The sequence below is a fragment of the Antennarius striatus genome, chromosome 20 (assembly GCF_040054535.1).
Source record: "Antennarius striatus isolate MH-2024 chromosome 20, ASM4005453v1, whole genome shotgun sequence".
Lineage (NCBI taxonomy): Eukaryota > Metazoa > Chordata > Actinopteri > Lophiiformes > Antennariidae > Antennarius > Antennarius striatus.
The window spans coordinates 16,230,293-16,249,406 of record NC_090795.1 but is presented as its reverse complement, the minus strand read 5'-3'; the positions used below and the strand labels follow the sequence as shown (position 1 = coordinate 16,249,406).

Sequence of the window (19,114 nt, the reverse complement as noted above, 5' to 3'; positions counted from 1 at the left end):
CATAACAACTGAATCAACTCTTTGTTGTAAATATTAAGTAATTCAATTTATTTTCAGATAAACTGTGCAGGACTGAGACACAATGCATAAATGTTAACTTCAGCCATTGTTTCGGGCCTCTTGTGGGCAGCCCAGCGTACAGGAACAATAGTGAGGTGTTCAGCGTTCTTTAGCAGCTCTCCCTGTGTTTAGGGTTCATATCTCATCCTACCACACCACGTCCAATGAAACCTGACCACCAGACGGTAGACAGCAGTCCATCCTACCTTGGGCTTCTTGTCTGCACCTCCCAGGTCTTTGCTTGGGGCAGCGCTGCTTCCCTCAGTGGTAGCTTTTGCTTTTTTGGCCTTGTCACCTCCATCTGCCTTTAGAGGCTTATCCTTCTTGTCATCCTTTCTCTTTGCAGTCTTTTGCTCTGCCTGTATTTTGTCCTGCTTTTCCTCTTTCTGGATCTTCTGTCCAACCTTTTCCTTCTCATGCAGTTTCTCTGTCTTGTTGGATTTGTCTGCAGCAGCATTCTCTTTCATAATTTCTCCCACCTTTGCTGTTGTTTCTGTCTCTGGTTCTACTGTTTTGTCTTTGTTCTGACTGACATCAGGTTTAGTGGGCGTCCCTTCATTCATTTTTTCTGCCTCTTTCTCCTTTTCTTTCAGCTTTTGTTCCTCTTTCTCCTCCTCTATCAACATTTGTTTTTCTTTTTCCTGTTTTGCTTTTTGTTCCTCTTTCTCCTTGTCTTTCAGCTTTTGTTCCTCTTTCTCCTTCTCTATCAGCATTTGTTTTTCTTTCTCTTCTTTTGCTTTTTGTTCTTCCTTCTCCTTTTCTTTCTGCTTTTGTTCCTCTTTCTCCTTCTCTATCAACATTTGTTTTTCTTTCTCCTCCTTTGCCATTTGTTCCTCTTTCTCCTTTTTAAACTTTTGTTCCTCTTTCTCCTTCTCTATCAACATTTGTTTTTCTTTCTCCTCTCTTGCTTTTTGTTCCTCTTTCTCCTTCTCTATCAGCATTTGTTTTTCTTTCTCCTCTTTCGCTTTTTGTTCCTCTATCTCCTTTTTCAGCTTTTGTTCTTCTTTCTCCTTTTCTATCAACCTTTGTTTTTCTTTCTCCTCATTTGCTTTTTGTTCCTCTTTCTCCTTTTCTTTCAGCTTTTGTTCCTCTTTCTCCTTCTCTATCAACTTTTGTTTTTCTTTTTCCTCTTTTGCTCTTTGTTCCTCTTCCTCCTTTGCTTTTGCTTTTTGTTCCTCTTTCTCCTTCTCTATCACCTTTTGTTCCTCATTGTCTTTGTTTTCTTCCACTTTTTCTTCTTTTTTCTCTGTGGATTTCTCCACTTTTCCTTCCAGCTTCTCCCCGTCTGTCTCTTTCCATTCTTCTTTCTCCTTGTCTTTCTGTATCTCACTCTGCTTTTCTTTCTCCACCTTGGAAGGAGACTCACTGCTAGTGAAGTCAACCTTCACGCCCTTCTGCTCGGCTTTATCCACCGAGTCAAACACTTCTACCTTCCTCACATCTTCCTCCAGCTTCTCCTTCTTCTTCTCAGCCTCTTCCATCGTGTCTGGTTTTACTGGAAGTTGAGAAAATATAAGTAAGTTCTATGCAAGGCAAATACAACTTATCTAAAATGACAAAAAAACAAAACAAAACAAAAAACAGTGTCTAGTGGCAGCAGAAAGAACCAGAGCTCGATCTCATCGCATAACTACCCGTTTTAAACAATCGTCTCAAATTAATTTTAAATGGGAAAACTTCACTAAAAGCCCCTCAGAGACTCTTAACAGTGTGACCTCAGGGGAACACGAACGGTCAAGCATTTGTTCTCTCACTGTCGTACCAGAATAAAGTGTAATTGCACATCAACTACAGTAGGTGGCAGTGACACATTCACGTCTACATGTAAGGTGTTGTTAACAGCAATTAGTGGAACATCATCAACAGTTGCTCTAAAACCGCTGGCAGTGTGGGGATCCCTGTTCTGAAAACAGCTGGCAGCCAAAGAGTTAACTGGCAGTCAATGAGTTAATAATGTATAAGCAAAGCCTTCCCAAAATATGCCATGGTGGCAGGGTTAGAACCTTGGCTGGTTTAGAAGAGCAGCTGAATACTTCATGCCCCTCCTGTAGTTCATCACACATGATTACCAAAACCTTGTGAGGTGAAAGAAGCTGCCAACCAGAAAACCACACTAACAAGGGACAAACCAGAAACATGTGAGGATGATTATAAACTGGATCAATACCTGAAATATCTGAAATCTATGACACCTGAAACTATTTGTTTTAGTTTGTTCCTTCATTGTGAGGTAAGACAAAATATTGTGATCCGGGTGATGTGACAAAATGATCAAAACATTATGCAAAACAAAACAAGCCCAGTGTGTGAGTTCTGTGCTGACTCACTGAATTAAACATGAGCATTGTCGGACTTCAGGTGATGAGGACGTCAAAATGAACCACAAGATCTACTTTAGTAGGACTCAGTTTGTTGTCCTACTGTTAAAGCAAGATTCTGATGGAACAACAGATATCGTGTCTTTGCCTCAAGGAGTATACAATGAAAATTGCCTTTTAGAAAGGAGTGTAAACAAAGTTTTTGAAATCTGTTGGGCTTTGATTATACCGTAGAAGCTCCACTGAAGTTTTAGTTCTATATTTAAATCTGTTTTTCAAATCTGTTTCAAACAGCATGTCCTCTTGGAATGAAGATCTGTGTGCTCAGAAAGTTCACCTAACTTTCCATCAGTATGAGCTGTGGTGTGTACAGTTGATAACTTTTCCTTCACCTTTGTTATTATATTTTCATTACTGAATAAACAGAGTCAAAACAATGAACATGTAAGACAGCTGGAACTAGAATTCATCATTTAACATTTTCTAATGTGAAGCCCCCTTTTGCAGATTGATTTCCACACAAGTATCCCGAGGCTTCTGATTAACTGGATGTTTGGCTTTGCTCTTCAGCTTCAATCGCCTCCACTTTATCTGCTAGGCTTCATGATCTCCTGAACCAACAGGATAAAGGGAAAATAAAGATATTTCTGCTTGTTTTTAACAGACAAACAAGCTAGAGATCATGCATGAAGCTTAGAAAAAATGTGAAAAGGTTTGTCTTGAGAGCCAGCGTCAGACATGCTGAAGATCAAATTTAGTCAAGAAAGTGGACAGAAAGAGCAAGAAGAAAGACTTCTATGGAGGAAAGACGAAGATGAATAACTAGTTAGGTGTCTACTAGAATTGCTTTTGCTCTGTTTCAGCTTTAGAGTTACTCCAGTCAATGATATCATGTCAGTGATTCTAGATAACAGAAGGTATTAATAAGAATGACGACACAAGAAGGGAGGGACAAACAAAGGAATTGGCATGTAAGCCTAATGTAGATAAAATATCCTCAAACAAGTGCCACGACAACATATAGGTGACTACAGTGCAAGAAGTCCTCAACCTACGAACACAATTGGTTCCAACAGGTTGTTCATAAGTAGAATTGTTCGTAAGTTATTTATTAAATTTCAATCTCCAGTTGAAGTAATTTGTGGCAGAAAGGATAGAAGGATATGGCGATGTGTGTTTGTTCATATCTCCGAATGTTTGAAAGTCGAATGCTCATAAGTTGAGGACTACCTACATATGCAAAATAATAATAATCATCTCAAGACATTGGTGAAATAATCCAGAAGAAGAAGAACAAGCAGACAGGAATGGAGTGAACTTGAGGCTCCATGAGGCTCAGGAGATCAACTTGATGCTCTGATCGGGGCAGTAATGTGGTTGGTTCACAGCTGGTGCAAATGTCTTCATTTAATAAACCTGCAGGAGGCAATGCACAAATCTCTCTGTCTAAGTCTCTCTTTCTCTCTCCCACACATTGCTCTTTTTTACTTTCAGTTTTTTGTTTTACATCTACTTCAACCTGTCATTAAAACACTTTGGGTCATGCTAATGCAAATTAGCATTCTGCCATTACTTGACAAATAGCAGATTAAAAAATTAAGAGATGTGCAACACAAAATAATCAATACCTAGAACAGTTCAGCTACTACAAGAGAAAATGGGGCATTAATGACCTCTAAAAAGAAAGAAAGTAATAATTCATCTCCCTAGAGAGGATCGTTAATTATTGATAAGGATCGTGATTGGAAGCATCCGTCAATTGGGTGCCTTCAGGGTGTAGACTGGTAATAAGGGGCATTACTGGTGATAATATTTCATGAAAACATGCTGGTAGATGGAGGTCAAGCCTGGTGCCAGCTCCTGACTGTTACATTCAGGTTCAGTAGTTAAATACTGTATAATCATGTTGTCATGTTATGAGCTAATTCTATGGTCTTCTTTTGACTCCTCAACTGGACTGTTGAAATCAGCTGACACATTCTGTGTACTAAGACCTTGTCACTGTGGTCCTCAGCACTGTGGAACCCTGTGTAACGTGAAGGAGCGCCACACTTCACCAATGAGCTGTTGAAGTGCAGCACATCAGACCTGTTGGACACTCTCAAGTGGTTGTGAAGTGCCAACACAGTGGAAGTTGGACTTTGTGCTATCTGAGGTTCTGTTTGGTCACAGTGACAATGCACATCGTCATGCAGTCAACAGTTACATTTCTGAAGATTCTGAATCAAGGAATTAATTTATTTGGTTTTCACTCCATGTGCCAGATCACTAAGCAGGTTGAGTTCCAAATCCAAACCCCACAGCCTTTGAGCAAAGCGGGTTAGAAGATGGGTACTTAGTGTTTTGGTTATGACACTGAACGTGTTTTTCCTCAAACTGAAAATTGAAAAAGGTCAAGAAGTTTAAAAGCAATAAATAATCATCTGTCAACAAAACCATTAAAAGCGCATTAAATCATATATCCTGTACAATAAATAAAAACAAAACGACATAATATCATATTATTGGCCCAAAGCGACCCCAGTGACCCTTAATGAAGAAGCAGCTGAAGCAGCCAAAGATGAGGTGGTGACGTACGAGACGGTGATGTTTGAACAGTGCTATCTGTACTGTATGTGCTATCTGTACTTTATTAAAAAATAAAATTGTTATCTTTAAATAGTTATCTTAACCAAAAATTATTGGAAATGCATTCATAACTAAAGTTCAGTACAGAACTGGGAATGGTTATCTTTGGTTTAGCCTGGAAACGAGTTAGGCCAACTTACAGTATGACCTTTTTCGATTTACGTCGCGTCTCCTGGAACTAATTATTGATGTTAGCTGAGGTCTATCTGCATTCTGTTTCATTGAAATAGATGAAATAGAACTCATACACATATATGGATAAAAGGATTGCTGCCTTTTCACTTTGTGCCACCCTTTGTGTAAAAAGGACAAATAAAGAGTAAAGCTTTGAAATCCTTGAAATAAAATGTTCATATGCAAAAAAAATAAGCATGCAATCAAACGTGCAGACAGCGCTGCCTGTCAACACCGAGACAACAAATCAGCAAAAACAAAAACACATGCTCATAACCCATTTACTACAGGCCAAACGCAATGCCTCTGGAGGGAATCTTCAGATGGAACAGTATGTGACAATTAGTGGCTTGAGAGAGAGAGTGACTCTTGGCATGAAATCTACTGGACTCTGCTGAGATGCAAGCTGATCTCCACACAGTCCCCCATATGTCCCTTCATTTGTGACAATGCAAAACAGAATCAGGCCTATCCTTCATATATTCATGTTCTTTGATTCGAGCAATGTTACTCCTCTCACTCTACACAAAATGTGTCTCACAAACCCTCGGCTGAACATAAATAGTCACAGACCAGATGACTGTCACAATAAACTATTGATCAGGTAATGTCTACTGAATTTATGAAACAAGTAGGTGGAAAATATAGTCTAATTAAAATTGATTTTTTTTTCTTAGATTTCTCACTTGCCTATAATGCCAAAGAAAACCAACAGTACATAACCATCCTCTTTCGTTTTCGTTGAATTCACTCTCTTCTTTGTGCCCCTTTCATCTACCCAAGCAACTAAACAAGTACTATTTCACCTTACAACTTCATCTGTATCGCTGTGAAAACAATTTTGGTCTCTTCCATTTTTCCCAAGCTCGTGCAATCCTTTCTTCTTCCCCGTGCTTTAAATGATCTTATCCTTCTCACACCATCTTGTGCAGGGTGTCAGTGCTGAGGCTCAGGCTCTAGGTCATGTATGTAGCTGTGTGGTTTACCTCCACCTCACCATCTGGAGAAACACTGGATTTCATGCGGGTCTTGTTTGTTTGAGCTCTATGCAGACGTTCTGTTTAAAAAAAAAAACGGGCTAAACAATAAAGATTGGTGCCCCTTTAAATGCTCCTGGCTAGCCTGACAACCTCTGATACACCTGACTTTGTGTCAGGAGGGTAAAAAAACTGAGAAAAGAGATACAGAAACCAACAAGACACACATAATAGAAAGTTAGGGGAGTGTAAGATGGATATAAAGTGAGAGAACGATGGTCATTACAGAAAGCATCACTACAGTGGTCTGAACAGCCCAGTTAGTGATCCCGTTGTGGCTCAAGGCAGCCATTATTTAATGTGACTGTGGCCTGTTTACAGCCATCTTGGTTTGCTGTCTTCCCAGAGACTCTAATGAGCATTCAGAGCGATACGAAGAAGAAATGGAAGAATTGACAGATAAACAGAGGAAGCATGGCGCAGGATGCAAGGCCGGGCAGACAAAGCCTCCATCAGTATAATGAGCTATGCTATCCTGACCCTGTCAGCTTGAGTCTCAGCAACGACATCACCTCACACAGCTTCATAGACAGGATTACACAGTCGTCCAAACAACAACCTGTGTCCACAGATGCAAAACCTAAGACTACATTCAGTGAAACTGGCACACAGTGTTTGACCAACACACAACCAGTCGCAGACTACCTTCATGGAATACAAAGTAGCCTATGGGGCATTTCTGTTAAAGTCAAAACCTCAAAGCTATTCATTGCTTCTTTCACTCTGCTACTGTCTGACACTCCTGTCAGATAGATAGATAAGATAGATAAGATAGATAAGATAGATAAGATAGATAGATAGATAGATAGATAGATAGATAGATAGATAGATAGATAGATAGATAGATAGATAGATAGATAGATAGATAGATAGATAGATAGATAGATACTTTAATAATCCCGGAGGAAATTGCACAATTTCAGTCTGTTTTGTCAACTATTCCTGAGTGCACATCAGCTAGCAAACATGACCTCTGATGAACAAAAAAACAAAACACAATTCTGTGTAGAAAGAATGAAAAAACCATCCTTTATCCAATACAAGCAAATCCGAACTGAATCTAGTCAGTCTACTTCATCCTCCTCTATAAAACCAACTGACCTCATGTCTCCCGCACTACATCCATCCACCTTCACCTTGTCAAATGGTGTTCAGGATGGTGGCTTCATCTTCAACACCATTTTACCAACATACTCATACTGAATGTGTCCAAACCGTCAAAGTCTGCTCCCTCTAACTTATCTATTTGTTCAAAAAATCCCATGAAATCTACCAAATAGAAAAGAGTAAAACCTATCAGATCATATGTTACATGTCTGTAGGTCTCACTATACTCACAGTACTTGTTCAGCAGTGAACTTTAAAGGGTGATCTAGAATACCAGGTAAAAGGGGAAAACTACAAAAATGACCTTGACCTACCATCTACTGTGATGAAAGGATTAGTGCCAGAGTTCACTCTGTGATCGGTGTAGCCAATGGCAAAATCTGCTGGTGTGTTTCCAGCTCCAAATACTATATTATCAAAGTCAGTTTCTCTTTCAATGTTGAGGCCTCCAAACAGAGTAGAACTGCTATCAGAGCCCCTGACGCCCTTGGGGCTGGGTGGTACTGGGAGTACAATACCACCTGGCTCCTTTTCCACCTTCAAGGCCTTGAATGACTCTACTGGCGACAGAAGCAGGCCCACTTTGTCTTCCTTCAGTGGTGGGAAAGGGGAGAGGCAGAGACGAGGCTCAAGCTGGGCTTGTCGCAAGTCAATGTGTGTCGCGCCAGCTGCTGAGAGTGTGGGCGACGGGTTAAGAGGCTGGTCTTCCGCAACGGTCAGTGAGCGTTTCATAGAGTGTAGTGAACGATGATGCCCAGCAATGGGTGACACCAGCTGGTCTATACCTGCCCCGTCTCCACCAGGGTATTTATCTGGCAGCTGTAGATTGGTTGGTACGGATAGGTGGGAACATTCAGACATTGCCCGACGCATAGCTTTCCTCTGCTGCTGAGCTCGTCCCATAAAACACGGTTCTAAATCCAACTCTTCCTCTTCTACATCTTCCATCTCACTGTTGTCCCCTGAAGAGCCTTCCAAAGGTTTTTGGTCACCCAGGGCTGCCCTGTTTGCAGTTCCAATCTTGTCATTGATAATGCAGTAGTCTGGGGCTACCTGGGGCATTGCAATCTTTGGACTGGATTCACCAAAACTGGAGTTTTTCTGCTCAGATGGAGAGTCAGCATCCGGTGTAGATGACCCTGCCATTGAGGCTCCCAATAAGTGTGGACGCAAAGGGCTAGTGGTTGACGACAGCTCCATATGTTTGGCTGGGGATCCGGGAACTGGCGGCAGCGAGATCCTGCTGGTGTTCCCATATCCTAAAGCAGAGGGCAGTTTACCTGGGGACGCTGGAGAGGGAGATGGGGAGGATGACAGGGGGCTGTCTGGACTTTCCCCTGCACTGCCCAATGAAGTGTTACCCAGCGAGGTGCTTCCAGAGATACCACCAACAGTTCCTGGCACCTTCAGCTCTACATGTATGTTTCCCCTACCTGGCTGCTCAAAGAAACATAATTTATCTTCATCTGTTAATCCAGTCGTTGTCAGAGTCTCACCACCTACCAACAAATCCTTTGGGGTGCCCATGTCGATGCTGGAAGCATGCTGCCAATTCCAAGTTTGAGCTGGCACAGGGGGCGACAGAGACGGCGGAACCTTACACAGCTCACTGTACTCTGAGAAAGGCGAGCCAGGCTGCTGATTGGAGAGCGAAGACATGTTGTCTCTCCTTTCTATTCTCTTTCCTCTTTCTTTCTTTCAGTCTGCCTTTGTCTCAGCTGTCTGAGATAATGTGTGCCACTTGTCTGTCTTCTGTTGCCTTGTGCTGTAGCTCCTTCGTTCTGTCACTCAGATGTTGACTGTACTGTGGGTAATCTTTCACGATGTGCCTCCACTCTGAATCGAAGCATACACTGAGTGTGAACTGGATGAGCATCTGTCTCCCTCTTCCTGCTCTCTCTCTCTCTCTCTCTCTCTGTGTCTCTCTCTTTTCCTCTCTCTCCCCCCATTTAGTTGTCTTACTGATTATAACAGCTATCATGTGACCCAGTTGTAGCTGCCAATTGGCTGCTTCCAGTTCCCAAATCCCACCTACTGTGGTGGAGTGAGTAAGCCCCCTCCCCTTGACTTTTCTCTTTCACTCCAGTTTTTCTCACCCCCACCTATTTTCTTCCCAATCATCCACACACAGTGACAGCCCTCTAGAACAATGCGATTCACTTCTGTCACACGTTTATCTTTATCTGAAATATGATTGTACTGTTTCTTCTTCATCGTTTCTCTGCCTGACTTCGTGCTGTGCTTAATGTAAAATATATATAGAACTTCGAATAATAAGGCTCACTGTGTCGTCTACAAGGAATGTCCTTAAGTTGCTCAATGTAAAATTAAGAACGTGGTCTTTTTTGGAAGCCTGAAGAATATTCTGCTAAAACACGAATTGGACTGGAAGAATGTGTCTCAATGTGTGAGAATATGCTAATCTAAACATGTTTGATAATCTCTTATTATTTGCATGCATGTTTGGTACGACAGAGAAGAAGAGCAGGTGAGAAACAATTCTGAGAAATGAACAAGGAGTCATGCTCACAGTGAGTGTACACCTGAGTATGCATTTTGCCATGCAGCATTGAAGATTTAATGGGACACTTGTTGATGTGTACACAAATAAAAAACCTTGTACACACAATTCAGGCTGCATCAGACTCTTAAGTTCTGGCTGGAAGTACTGTACAGATAGTCGAAAACCTACAAAGACAATTAGTTCAGGGAGGCTGTTCATTAGCTGAATTGTTCATAAGGTCTCATTAGGGGTCCTACTATGAATAACACATTTTTCAGGTCTCCACATATACATAGTGGTCCTCCCTAACCTCCACCAAATCCTAGAATCTGGAAAACAAATGGTTCCTGCATTAAAAGATATTTGGAATCTTTTGGATTCATGGCTGGACAAAATCAAAAATGATCAGATTGACCACAGCGCCGACCCTCACACCTCCGGAGTGATTGATAGAGTAAATTGGCCTATCTTGAGTCATATTTGATATGTATATGGACACGGTCATCCCCGAGGGGGCGTTTGTTGAGGCTACGGTAGCAGTGTGTAGTAATGACCTGACTCAGAGCTACCTACTGAAAGTTCCTCACAAGCTGTTGAAGTTAGCTAGTATTTGGATTCATATTTATTATTGTATTTAGAAAAAAAATCATGTTGGTGGTATCATTTATTTTTTTGTATGATTGTTTTGTGTATGTTATACTTCGAAGAACTATTTAGTGTAGACATTTACACCACTGTGAATTAATATTCTCAAACCTGCTGACAGGAAATAAGATACCTACGATGCAGGTGGTTCTAAACAACTGAACCCGCTCTGTAGGTGACAACAACAACCATCACATTTAGATAGTTGGCTTAGAGCAGTAAGCTCACAGAGAAGGTTTTTGTGCTGCCAGAAGAAGTAGAGTCCATTAGGGACAAAAGTTGGATACGACAGTACATCAAGTTCAAACAGAACCAACAGAAACACTGACTTAATACAGCTGGACGAGAAGTAGGTTATAATTCAAGATGTGGAGGCAATCACTGAGAGACCAAAAGAACAGAATCACATGTAAAGAGGAGGATATCAATGAGGAACCAAATGCTGAAGGAAGACAGTCTATTTATATCTTAAACATATCTCTTTTGGAGCCCCTCAAAACATCCTAATCCATGCTAAATATACATTGTTACCTCCATAGGCCCACTTCTTATTAGTCACCAAAGCAACTGCCTCCTGTTGCTATGGCAACAGGCTCTTCATCGCTGTGTGGGTTTCAGCCACATAGGGGGTTGGGGTAAATGGTTTTAGGTGATGTTTAGTAGTATTACTCTTTGTACTGTCTGAAGATGGGGTCAGATGGAAGGAGGATAGATGATGACACTGAAAGTTAGCATATTTGTGTGATGGGTGGGGGCAAAGTAGTATGCTACAAAACCTAGGGAGGGCATTGCACTGTCGACCCCAAAGTCTGACTTGGGTCTGACTCCAAGATGTGCATGTGAGGACACCACAGTAACTGATCCAAAAACTGCTAGAGACATCAACAGAAAAGAGAAAGAAGACAGAAGGACCCAGGTCCGTGCCTGTCTTTCTGCCTACCTGATAGACAGATGGACAGATAAATGGATAGACAGACAGGCAGACATAGAGACACAGTCAGACTGACAGTGGAAACATTTTCACTACCAAACCACATGTAAATGTGACCAGTATATACGTAATATATGAATTACTGACCACAAGATTCTAATCAGGTGTCCCTGAGTTCAGATGGGTTTACAGCCCACAGACGATGAGTACATTAAGTTGTGCTGATCATTTATCAAATCAACCTTTTTTAACATGACACTGTAAGCTGAGGAATTAAACTACATCCGGTGTGTTGATATATCTTTAACTATTCAAGCACTGTTCTTTGGCATTGATATTCTGACATTGCTTCGTCATAAAAAACTAGATTTACATACATGATCAACAACTGAGAAACTGTTTTTTGTATCAATTCATTATGAAAGAATCTGGTTCACTTGCCTAATCTGGACATTTAGTACATTCACCGCCATCACTCTGTCAAAAACAAAGAGACAGACAGGAAACAAACTCTGGCCGTGTTTAAATGAATACCAAATGTTCAACGACAGTTTTTCAGCTCCTCCAACAATCACCCTCATTATTCAGAGAGCATGTAGCCTGACAGCACGGAGACAGCTGAGCCTGGCTGGAACTGAACGCTAATTGGATAAGAACCCAGAGTGTGAGTGAAAGGAAATGTAGCTACCTAATAAAGAATGACATGAAGATAAGAAATGGGATGTGACCATCTTTTATCATTACTTTTATCCAACTAGACAGAACGGTAATTTCAAGACTGCAATGAAAACAAATGAGTCAACTATGTTCAATGAGAATAACAAGACAGGAAAGTTGAAATTGAAGAAATATATGATGAAACACTCAATAAACTTTTAAAACTTTTACTGTCATGTTAAAAAAGGTTTATTCAATAAATATTTCAACACTGTGAAGTTATCTGAAACAAAACAGCAGACAAAAGATGGACATTATATAAATAGATGTTGCATGTTTTGTATAGTTAGTTTTCCTGTTAGCTGTTCTATTTTCAAGTTGTGCAACAGAGATCATGACATGTTATAATAATCAGAAAAATTAGAAACCAGCTTTATGTGAACAAGACTTCAGAAACTGAGGCTGTAAGTTTTCTTTAAATCTTTATGCTATCTTAGATGCTCTCCAATTTGATATTTTTTTAAAAAAATGCACAACTTCTTCATTATGCTTTTATTTTATGCAGCTTCCAGGCTGCAAGTAGCTGCAAACTAGAAGAAAATATATGTTACTGTATTATGAATACGGTGTGAAATAAACTTTATCATAGTGGAAACTACTTCCAGACCAATTTATAGAAAATGATCTAATAATTTATGATGAAATTGTAATAAAGTGGCGCTAATGAAGCAGTTTTCTGATCTGAAAATACGGTCAGGTAAATCTGCCAACGTTTCCAGCCTAGTTCTGCTCTGGTGTGTACCGCAACCTTTAAGTGTTTGTCACTGAAGTGTCTCATTAACTCCAGCATCTGCTGTTCCTGGGATAACTGATCTTTAGGCTCTATGGCAACTACCCCCTTCCCAGCTCTTTGCCTTCCTCCTGCCCCTCCCAAACTGCACTTGATGTCTCTAAATGGTTACCACCGGAAACTTGAAAACAACCGTCTGACTCTTAGGAACATTTTGTCACGTTCTACAGTCAGTATATCACAGCAATGCAGTCTTGTGTCGACAGATATTACGATACTGCCGTTAGCTTTGTTCCTAACATTACGGCTAAATGGCCTCTTCTTCAGGGCTGAGGCTCCAATAGCAGCTGACTGGTGGTGTGTGTTCAGACTGGCACATTTTAAAAGCCGTGAGAGCGTCTGCTATGTGTTTATATCATCTAATGGAAGCACCCGATCAACCAACTGCCATAAGTATTTCCTATCTCCACTGTTTCGAGGTTTGACAGAAATGTGTTGACTATGTAACTTATTACAGCAAACAACATGAAAACATGTTTTTCAATGTGACATTCACTTACAAGAGCCCTACGCAGTCTTAAGCATGACAAAATATGACAACCTTCAACCTGAATATGTTGCACACGTCTGTGACTGATTCAAGCACTAAAGGGGTCAGGATTTCCCTTTATTAGTAGTTCATCACTGGTTGTTCAAACTTCATGCATTAAGTACAAATGAGAACCAAAGTAACACGTAAATACAAAACTATTTCATTTACATGTTTTGTTCACAAAAACTGACGTTTCTTTACATTTCTAAACCCCATAGAACGTTCTTTGTCCATGCAGTGGTAACACTATCCACAAACACAAATTGGTTTCTGTAAATGAATGTGAGCATAGCTCAAATCAATTCTTGTGTGTTTGTTTGGTGGTTTAATCTGTGGGAATGAGTGTCTGTATGAGAGGTGTGTTGACATCCATCTGTTGATCTGTTTAGAAGCATCTCCTGAGTTTGGATCTGTTTCTACACCTGCATGCCTCATTGTGTCTCCACCATAAATATAACCCTCCCTACATCTTGCTCACTTCTGCTTTTGGCTTCTTTCTTTGTCCTTCAGCATCTTTGACAGTCTTGTGTCAAACATTTTCCTGTCTCTCCTCTGGACCCCCTGCATTGGATATATCAGCATCTTTTTCATGCGTTTCAGTCTGTCTGAAGTCTGCCTGCGGAGGGAACGGCTAGACCTCCACTGATGTAATCCTCAAACCACCTATTTCCATTTATTTCCATTTTACATAAGCTGACTCTACAAAACATCCTTGTTCTGTTTGCTCTCATGAAAAACTCTCCTGCTAAATATGTTTATAGTTCAGAGAAATGCGACTGGCTGAACGAGTGGAGCAGTCGTTAGTAGTCCAGTGTGACAGTCTGAGAGTCTGGGAACATCAGTCTTAGGCTAAAATCACTGGATCTCAGTGGTGGCAGTAATGGGCAGATATGGGCAACACCTGTAATGATTTATCTTTATCTTAATTTCCACATTTTGGCCAGGCATTAAAAACAAAGGACAGCACAGAAGTTTTCCCACCTACTGCCAAAAAACTTCACAACCAACACGTTTATTAAATTAACTTAACTTGTAATAAGTTCAAGTTCTCATTTTAAAAAAATAAAACTTTTGGAAGAGTACACAAGAGACTAATTACAGTATTTTCCGCACTATAAGGCGCACTGGACTATAAGGCGCACCCTCAATAATTTGTTTGTTTTATCATTTATTTCATATATAAGGCGAACCGGATTATAAGGCGCACACAATAAAAATTAAACAAAATTTATTTGATAAACTGTAGTTGCGCAATCCGTCCACTAGATAGAGCTGCGCTGCTCAGACAGTCATGATTGCATTCATGACTTCCTGACTACCTTTGAATGGCCCCTATTGTTATGTCAATAAGCCACTCTGAGCCTCATCAAGGAAACCTGATCACTTGATCACTTTGCCATCTTAGAAAGAAGTCAACACGCATATTAAAAACCTGACATTAAAAACTGGTTAAATTCATCACGAGTGCAGTCAGTGCCAACAGAGCGGATTATTTCCTGATCTGAAGTTTGAAGCAGATATTTAAGCTCCGACGTTCGTCTTCATTTATTAATTAAATATTGTTGCGATCAATCGGTAGTCCAGTCGGAGGTGAGGTGCAGCTATTTGCTGCTGTGTGTCCTAAACAATTTTTTAACTAGTTTTTAATGTCAGGCTGCTAATTTATTGTCAAATATGACGCTGTTTTACTCCTAGAACTGACTTAAACGCATTGATTTACATTTGTAAATCAATGCAGCACACCAGACACCTTTGTCTAGCAGTGACTGCTCTTGGAATTTCAGAAAAGGCTGGAAGTTCAGCTTTGAGGGTCTTTCATTCACCTTTATGCCAGTTTTCCCGTGTGTTTCCACAGACTAATAGAATGGACCGTCACTAGATTCCAGATTCCAGCACAATGGCATTTTTAAGACCAATTCAGTTTAAAGTGGGTTATTTCCGACACCAAATAGTTAGGAAATACTGAGATCAGTCAGTCAGTCAAACTTTATTAATAGAATTGTTGAAAGTTCCTCATTTTTGATACGTAATCACCAGTGCTCCTACAGTCTGCTCTACCGTCTGAGAGCAGCTCAGTCAGAGCCGGGACTTCGGTGACGCCCCTTGACTACCGTTGTTAGGGGGCGTGGGCCCGAGTGCCTTGTGAGGGGGCTCCTCTGGTGGCGTGGTGCGGCATGACTGGCGGCCAGACTGCCGGCTTTTTTTCAGCGATCATGTTTTTAACCAATATTAATATGAATATTAATCCATATATAAGACGCACTGGATTATAAAGCTCACCCTCAATAATTTGTTTGTTTCTACGGGATTATGAGAAAAATTTAGGCTTTTAGGTGTGCCTTATAGTGCGGAAAATACGGTATAAGGACACATTGTAGATCAGCACTGTGATCGTTCAACAATATTCCCAAATTCCCAGTCTTTTGTTGCCCCGTGTCTGACTTTACAGGGATGTGTTACAGGATTAGATTTCTTACTTTTACAAAACTCAAATGATGAGAGGCAGCTTTATGACTTTATTTGTTTTTTTACTTCATATCAGGAAGTATTTGAAATCATTGTATTCATGTGTTTACATACGTAGATCCAATCAGGGAAACAGGGTTGCATATTCTGGAAATTACAAATGTCATTCAATTTTCCTTCTGTATGTATGATTTAAGTCTACATATGCGCAGTTCAAACATGTGTAACTGTAGTGTATATAGCCCTATTTTTACATCCTGCGAAGCGGTGATGTATTGTCAGTGTTCGTATGTTCGTCCGTCTGTCTACCAAATACCTTCACAACCGTTGCAGATAGAAATTTCAAACAAAACACACATTAATCGGGCAGCAAAGGGGATGAAAATGAGATGATGACCTTGACCTTGAGAAAACTAGGTCAAGGTCAAATTTTCAAATTTTGTACATTTTTTTGCACATATCTCAGGAATCGGATAAGATAGAAAGACGAAACAAAAAGCGTTATATTGCAACCTTGACTTTGAAAAACCAGGTCAAGGTCAAATTTTCACTTTATACATTTTTAGCTACATATCTCTGAAACCTGATGAGATATAATCAAAAAAAACCCCAACATTTTCAGGAAGCCAGAGGCACAAAAATGTGATGACAACCTTCACAATATTGTGAGTTGTCCTGAGTCTGTCTGCTACAGTATACCTCTAGGAGTGGTCAACTTACAAATATGAAGTGAAAAGCCAAGTACTCGATAGTACAATATAGAATTATTCGCTGCGATCATTCTGACTGACATTCCTACATTCTGGCTGTTTGACATGGATTTCTGTGTTTTCCATTAATAACCTAACATGTAGGTCATAAGGGAGTAAAAAGGAATTTTTTTTTTTTTTAATTTTACCACCTGCCCTGAGATTCTACCTCTCACGTTTGAACCTGTACATCACATCTCATCACAAGAGGGGCTCAACACTTCCCTTTACCATTTTGTTCACGTCTACATCATCCCCAACCCCTATATCCCGCCGAGTCTTTACAAAGCTATTTATATGCCTTCCTCATTTTTTTTCTGCATGTCTTCCTCCCTCTTCCTCACTGTGCTCTCCGAGTCTGTAAAATCCAACTCCCTCTTCTTGTTCTTTGTTGTTCTCCACATGCCTTCCTATCTTTTGTGCGAAGCTTAAATACCACTCTGGGTGACAGAGATCCACCCCTGGACAGTGACAAAAGGTCTCATTACCCAGAGGCATGACAGAGCCAGCTGCGTTCAGCACTCTGTCTTCTTCTTTCTCTCTCAAATGTGCACACATTAACATAAGTACAGACGTAGCCAAAAACACATAAAAAAGTGATGTGTGGACATCATGCATTTTCAAATCAGATGGAGGGTGGTGCCTGTTAAATGGCAGCAACACACAAATGTGCAATGACAACACAGAAGCTCACATCCCAAATGCATTCAATAGTGCACACGTTAATTAAACATACAATCCATACAGAATGAGCAATCTGTACACGGCAAACATACAGAATTTAGAACACCTATCCTATATTTAAAAAATACTATATGAGCTCCGCCCCTTGTAGATAAAGGATGTAGGACATTGATCCAAGCTGCTTAATAGCAGGTTCAGGATGATGATGAAGGCTGCCTCAGCCCTCATTACAGCCTCCAATGGGCGGCAGAGACAGGAAGTGTTGAAAGTACAAACTAAGATATGAGTCCTCCGGAAATCTACATCTCCATAAATTACAGCTGAACATGGAAAAACCTAAGCTCCTCTGGGACAAGAGTGAAAACACACGTTTACACACACAGAAACAATCTACACAACTGCATGGATGCATCATTGTACTCAACCAAACAGGTGACAGCCACACAACTGTAAACTTATCATCTGCCACCATCTGAATGTATTCCCTGGGTCATCATCCAAACAGGAGGGCATCCACAGTTTACATAAAAAAAACAAACCAAGCAGTAACCATGAATCAATAGCCGTCTAGACACTAATACGATTGGACATGTCAATAACTGCACTGCAGAATGTTATAAAACTACTGCAGAGTTAACAAGCTGCTGTATTTGATGAGATACCTGTGGGACACATGAAGGCAAAGGGACAACAGAATGTACAAATAGTAGCGATGACACCTTAGCGGTGCCGATAAGACATTCTGCCACTACACTTTTTTCTAGTATGTCGTCATCCCAAACCATAAAATGCATGAACTAGCTAAGAGTACTCTTGTCAGATTCTGATGCTGTGAATATGATTAATTTAGACAGAAGAGAATCTAGACTGTCGGCCACTAATTTCAATTATTTGTACTCAAGAAGTAATGAACTCTTTTCACCATCTGTCAAACAAAATTATGAAGTAATTAATTATTTTAATCATAGGTACAACAACAACTATTATTATTATTATTATTATTATTATTATTATTATTATGTAAGAAAATACAAAGCCACAAAGGAAACTGTAATAAACATACCTTTAGTGGAGATTCAGGCAAAGTAGCAATCATCGCAGAACATGGAAAGTAAAAGTGACAGAAAAAACAATTAACATTTCATATTATGGAATCATACGTTCATGACACACAACAGGACCAGTACTGCTGATGTGTAACAATGGACAGGAGTTAACATGACGCACACAAAGAATTTTCTTTCAACACTCTCTGCTAGAAGAAGTTATAAGTGAGAAGCAAAAGGTAATTAGTCACAGGAGAGAAAGGATTGACACTTCAGCCCTAGATGCAAAAACAGAGCATGATATATTATTCACACATACACCTGGACAGTAGAAAAGAAAGATCGGTGCTTTTACTTTGGTTAGGATACCTACTACTTTTGTCACGAAGGAGAAACACGTGATAGGTTAGTAGCAGCACACCCGTCAACAACATAACACTGTTAGAGAAGAACCCATCAGAACGTCCCAGCTGGGCATCATCACCTCTACAATAGTCACAGATAAAGGTCAAGCCAATCCACAGCCTCAGAGGGGAAACATTTGAGTCAATGCATTTGTCACTCACAGTTAATTAAATATGCACAAGTCAAAAGCCCAAGCAAAGTTGTTAGGAAAACGTGTTCATGCGAGAAGAAATAGCTTTAATGACACCAAATCAATCAATTCTGACAAACAAATATTTGCAATCAGGTTCAATTATATGGAAAACTAAAGGTAGTCATGCAA

General features: G+C 40.2%; 1 protein-coding gene across 1 annotated transcript in view; it reads right to left on the bottom strand.

Moving 5' to 3' along the window:
- The window catches only part of LOC137614090 (microtubule-associated protein 4), an 82,407-nt gene that overhangs the window by 9,520 nt on the left and 53,773 nt on the right, over window positions 1-19,114 (bottom strand). The window contains exon 8 of the mRNA XM_068343615.1: window positions 267-1,555. Within this exon, the coding sequence (XP_068199716.1) occupies window positions 267-1,555 (1,289 nt within the window). The remainder of the gene's footprint in view (window positions 1-266; window positions 1,556-19,114) is intronic.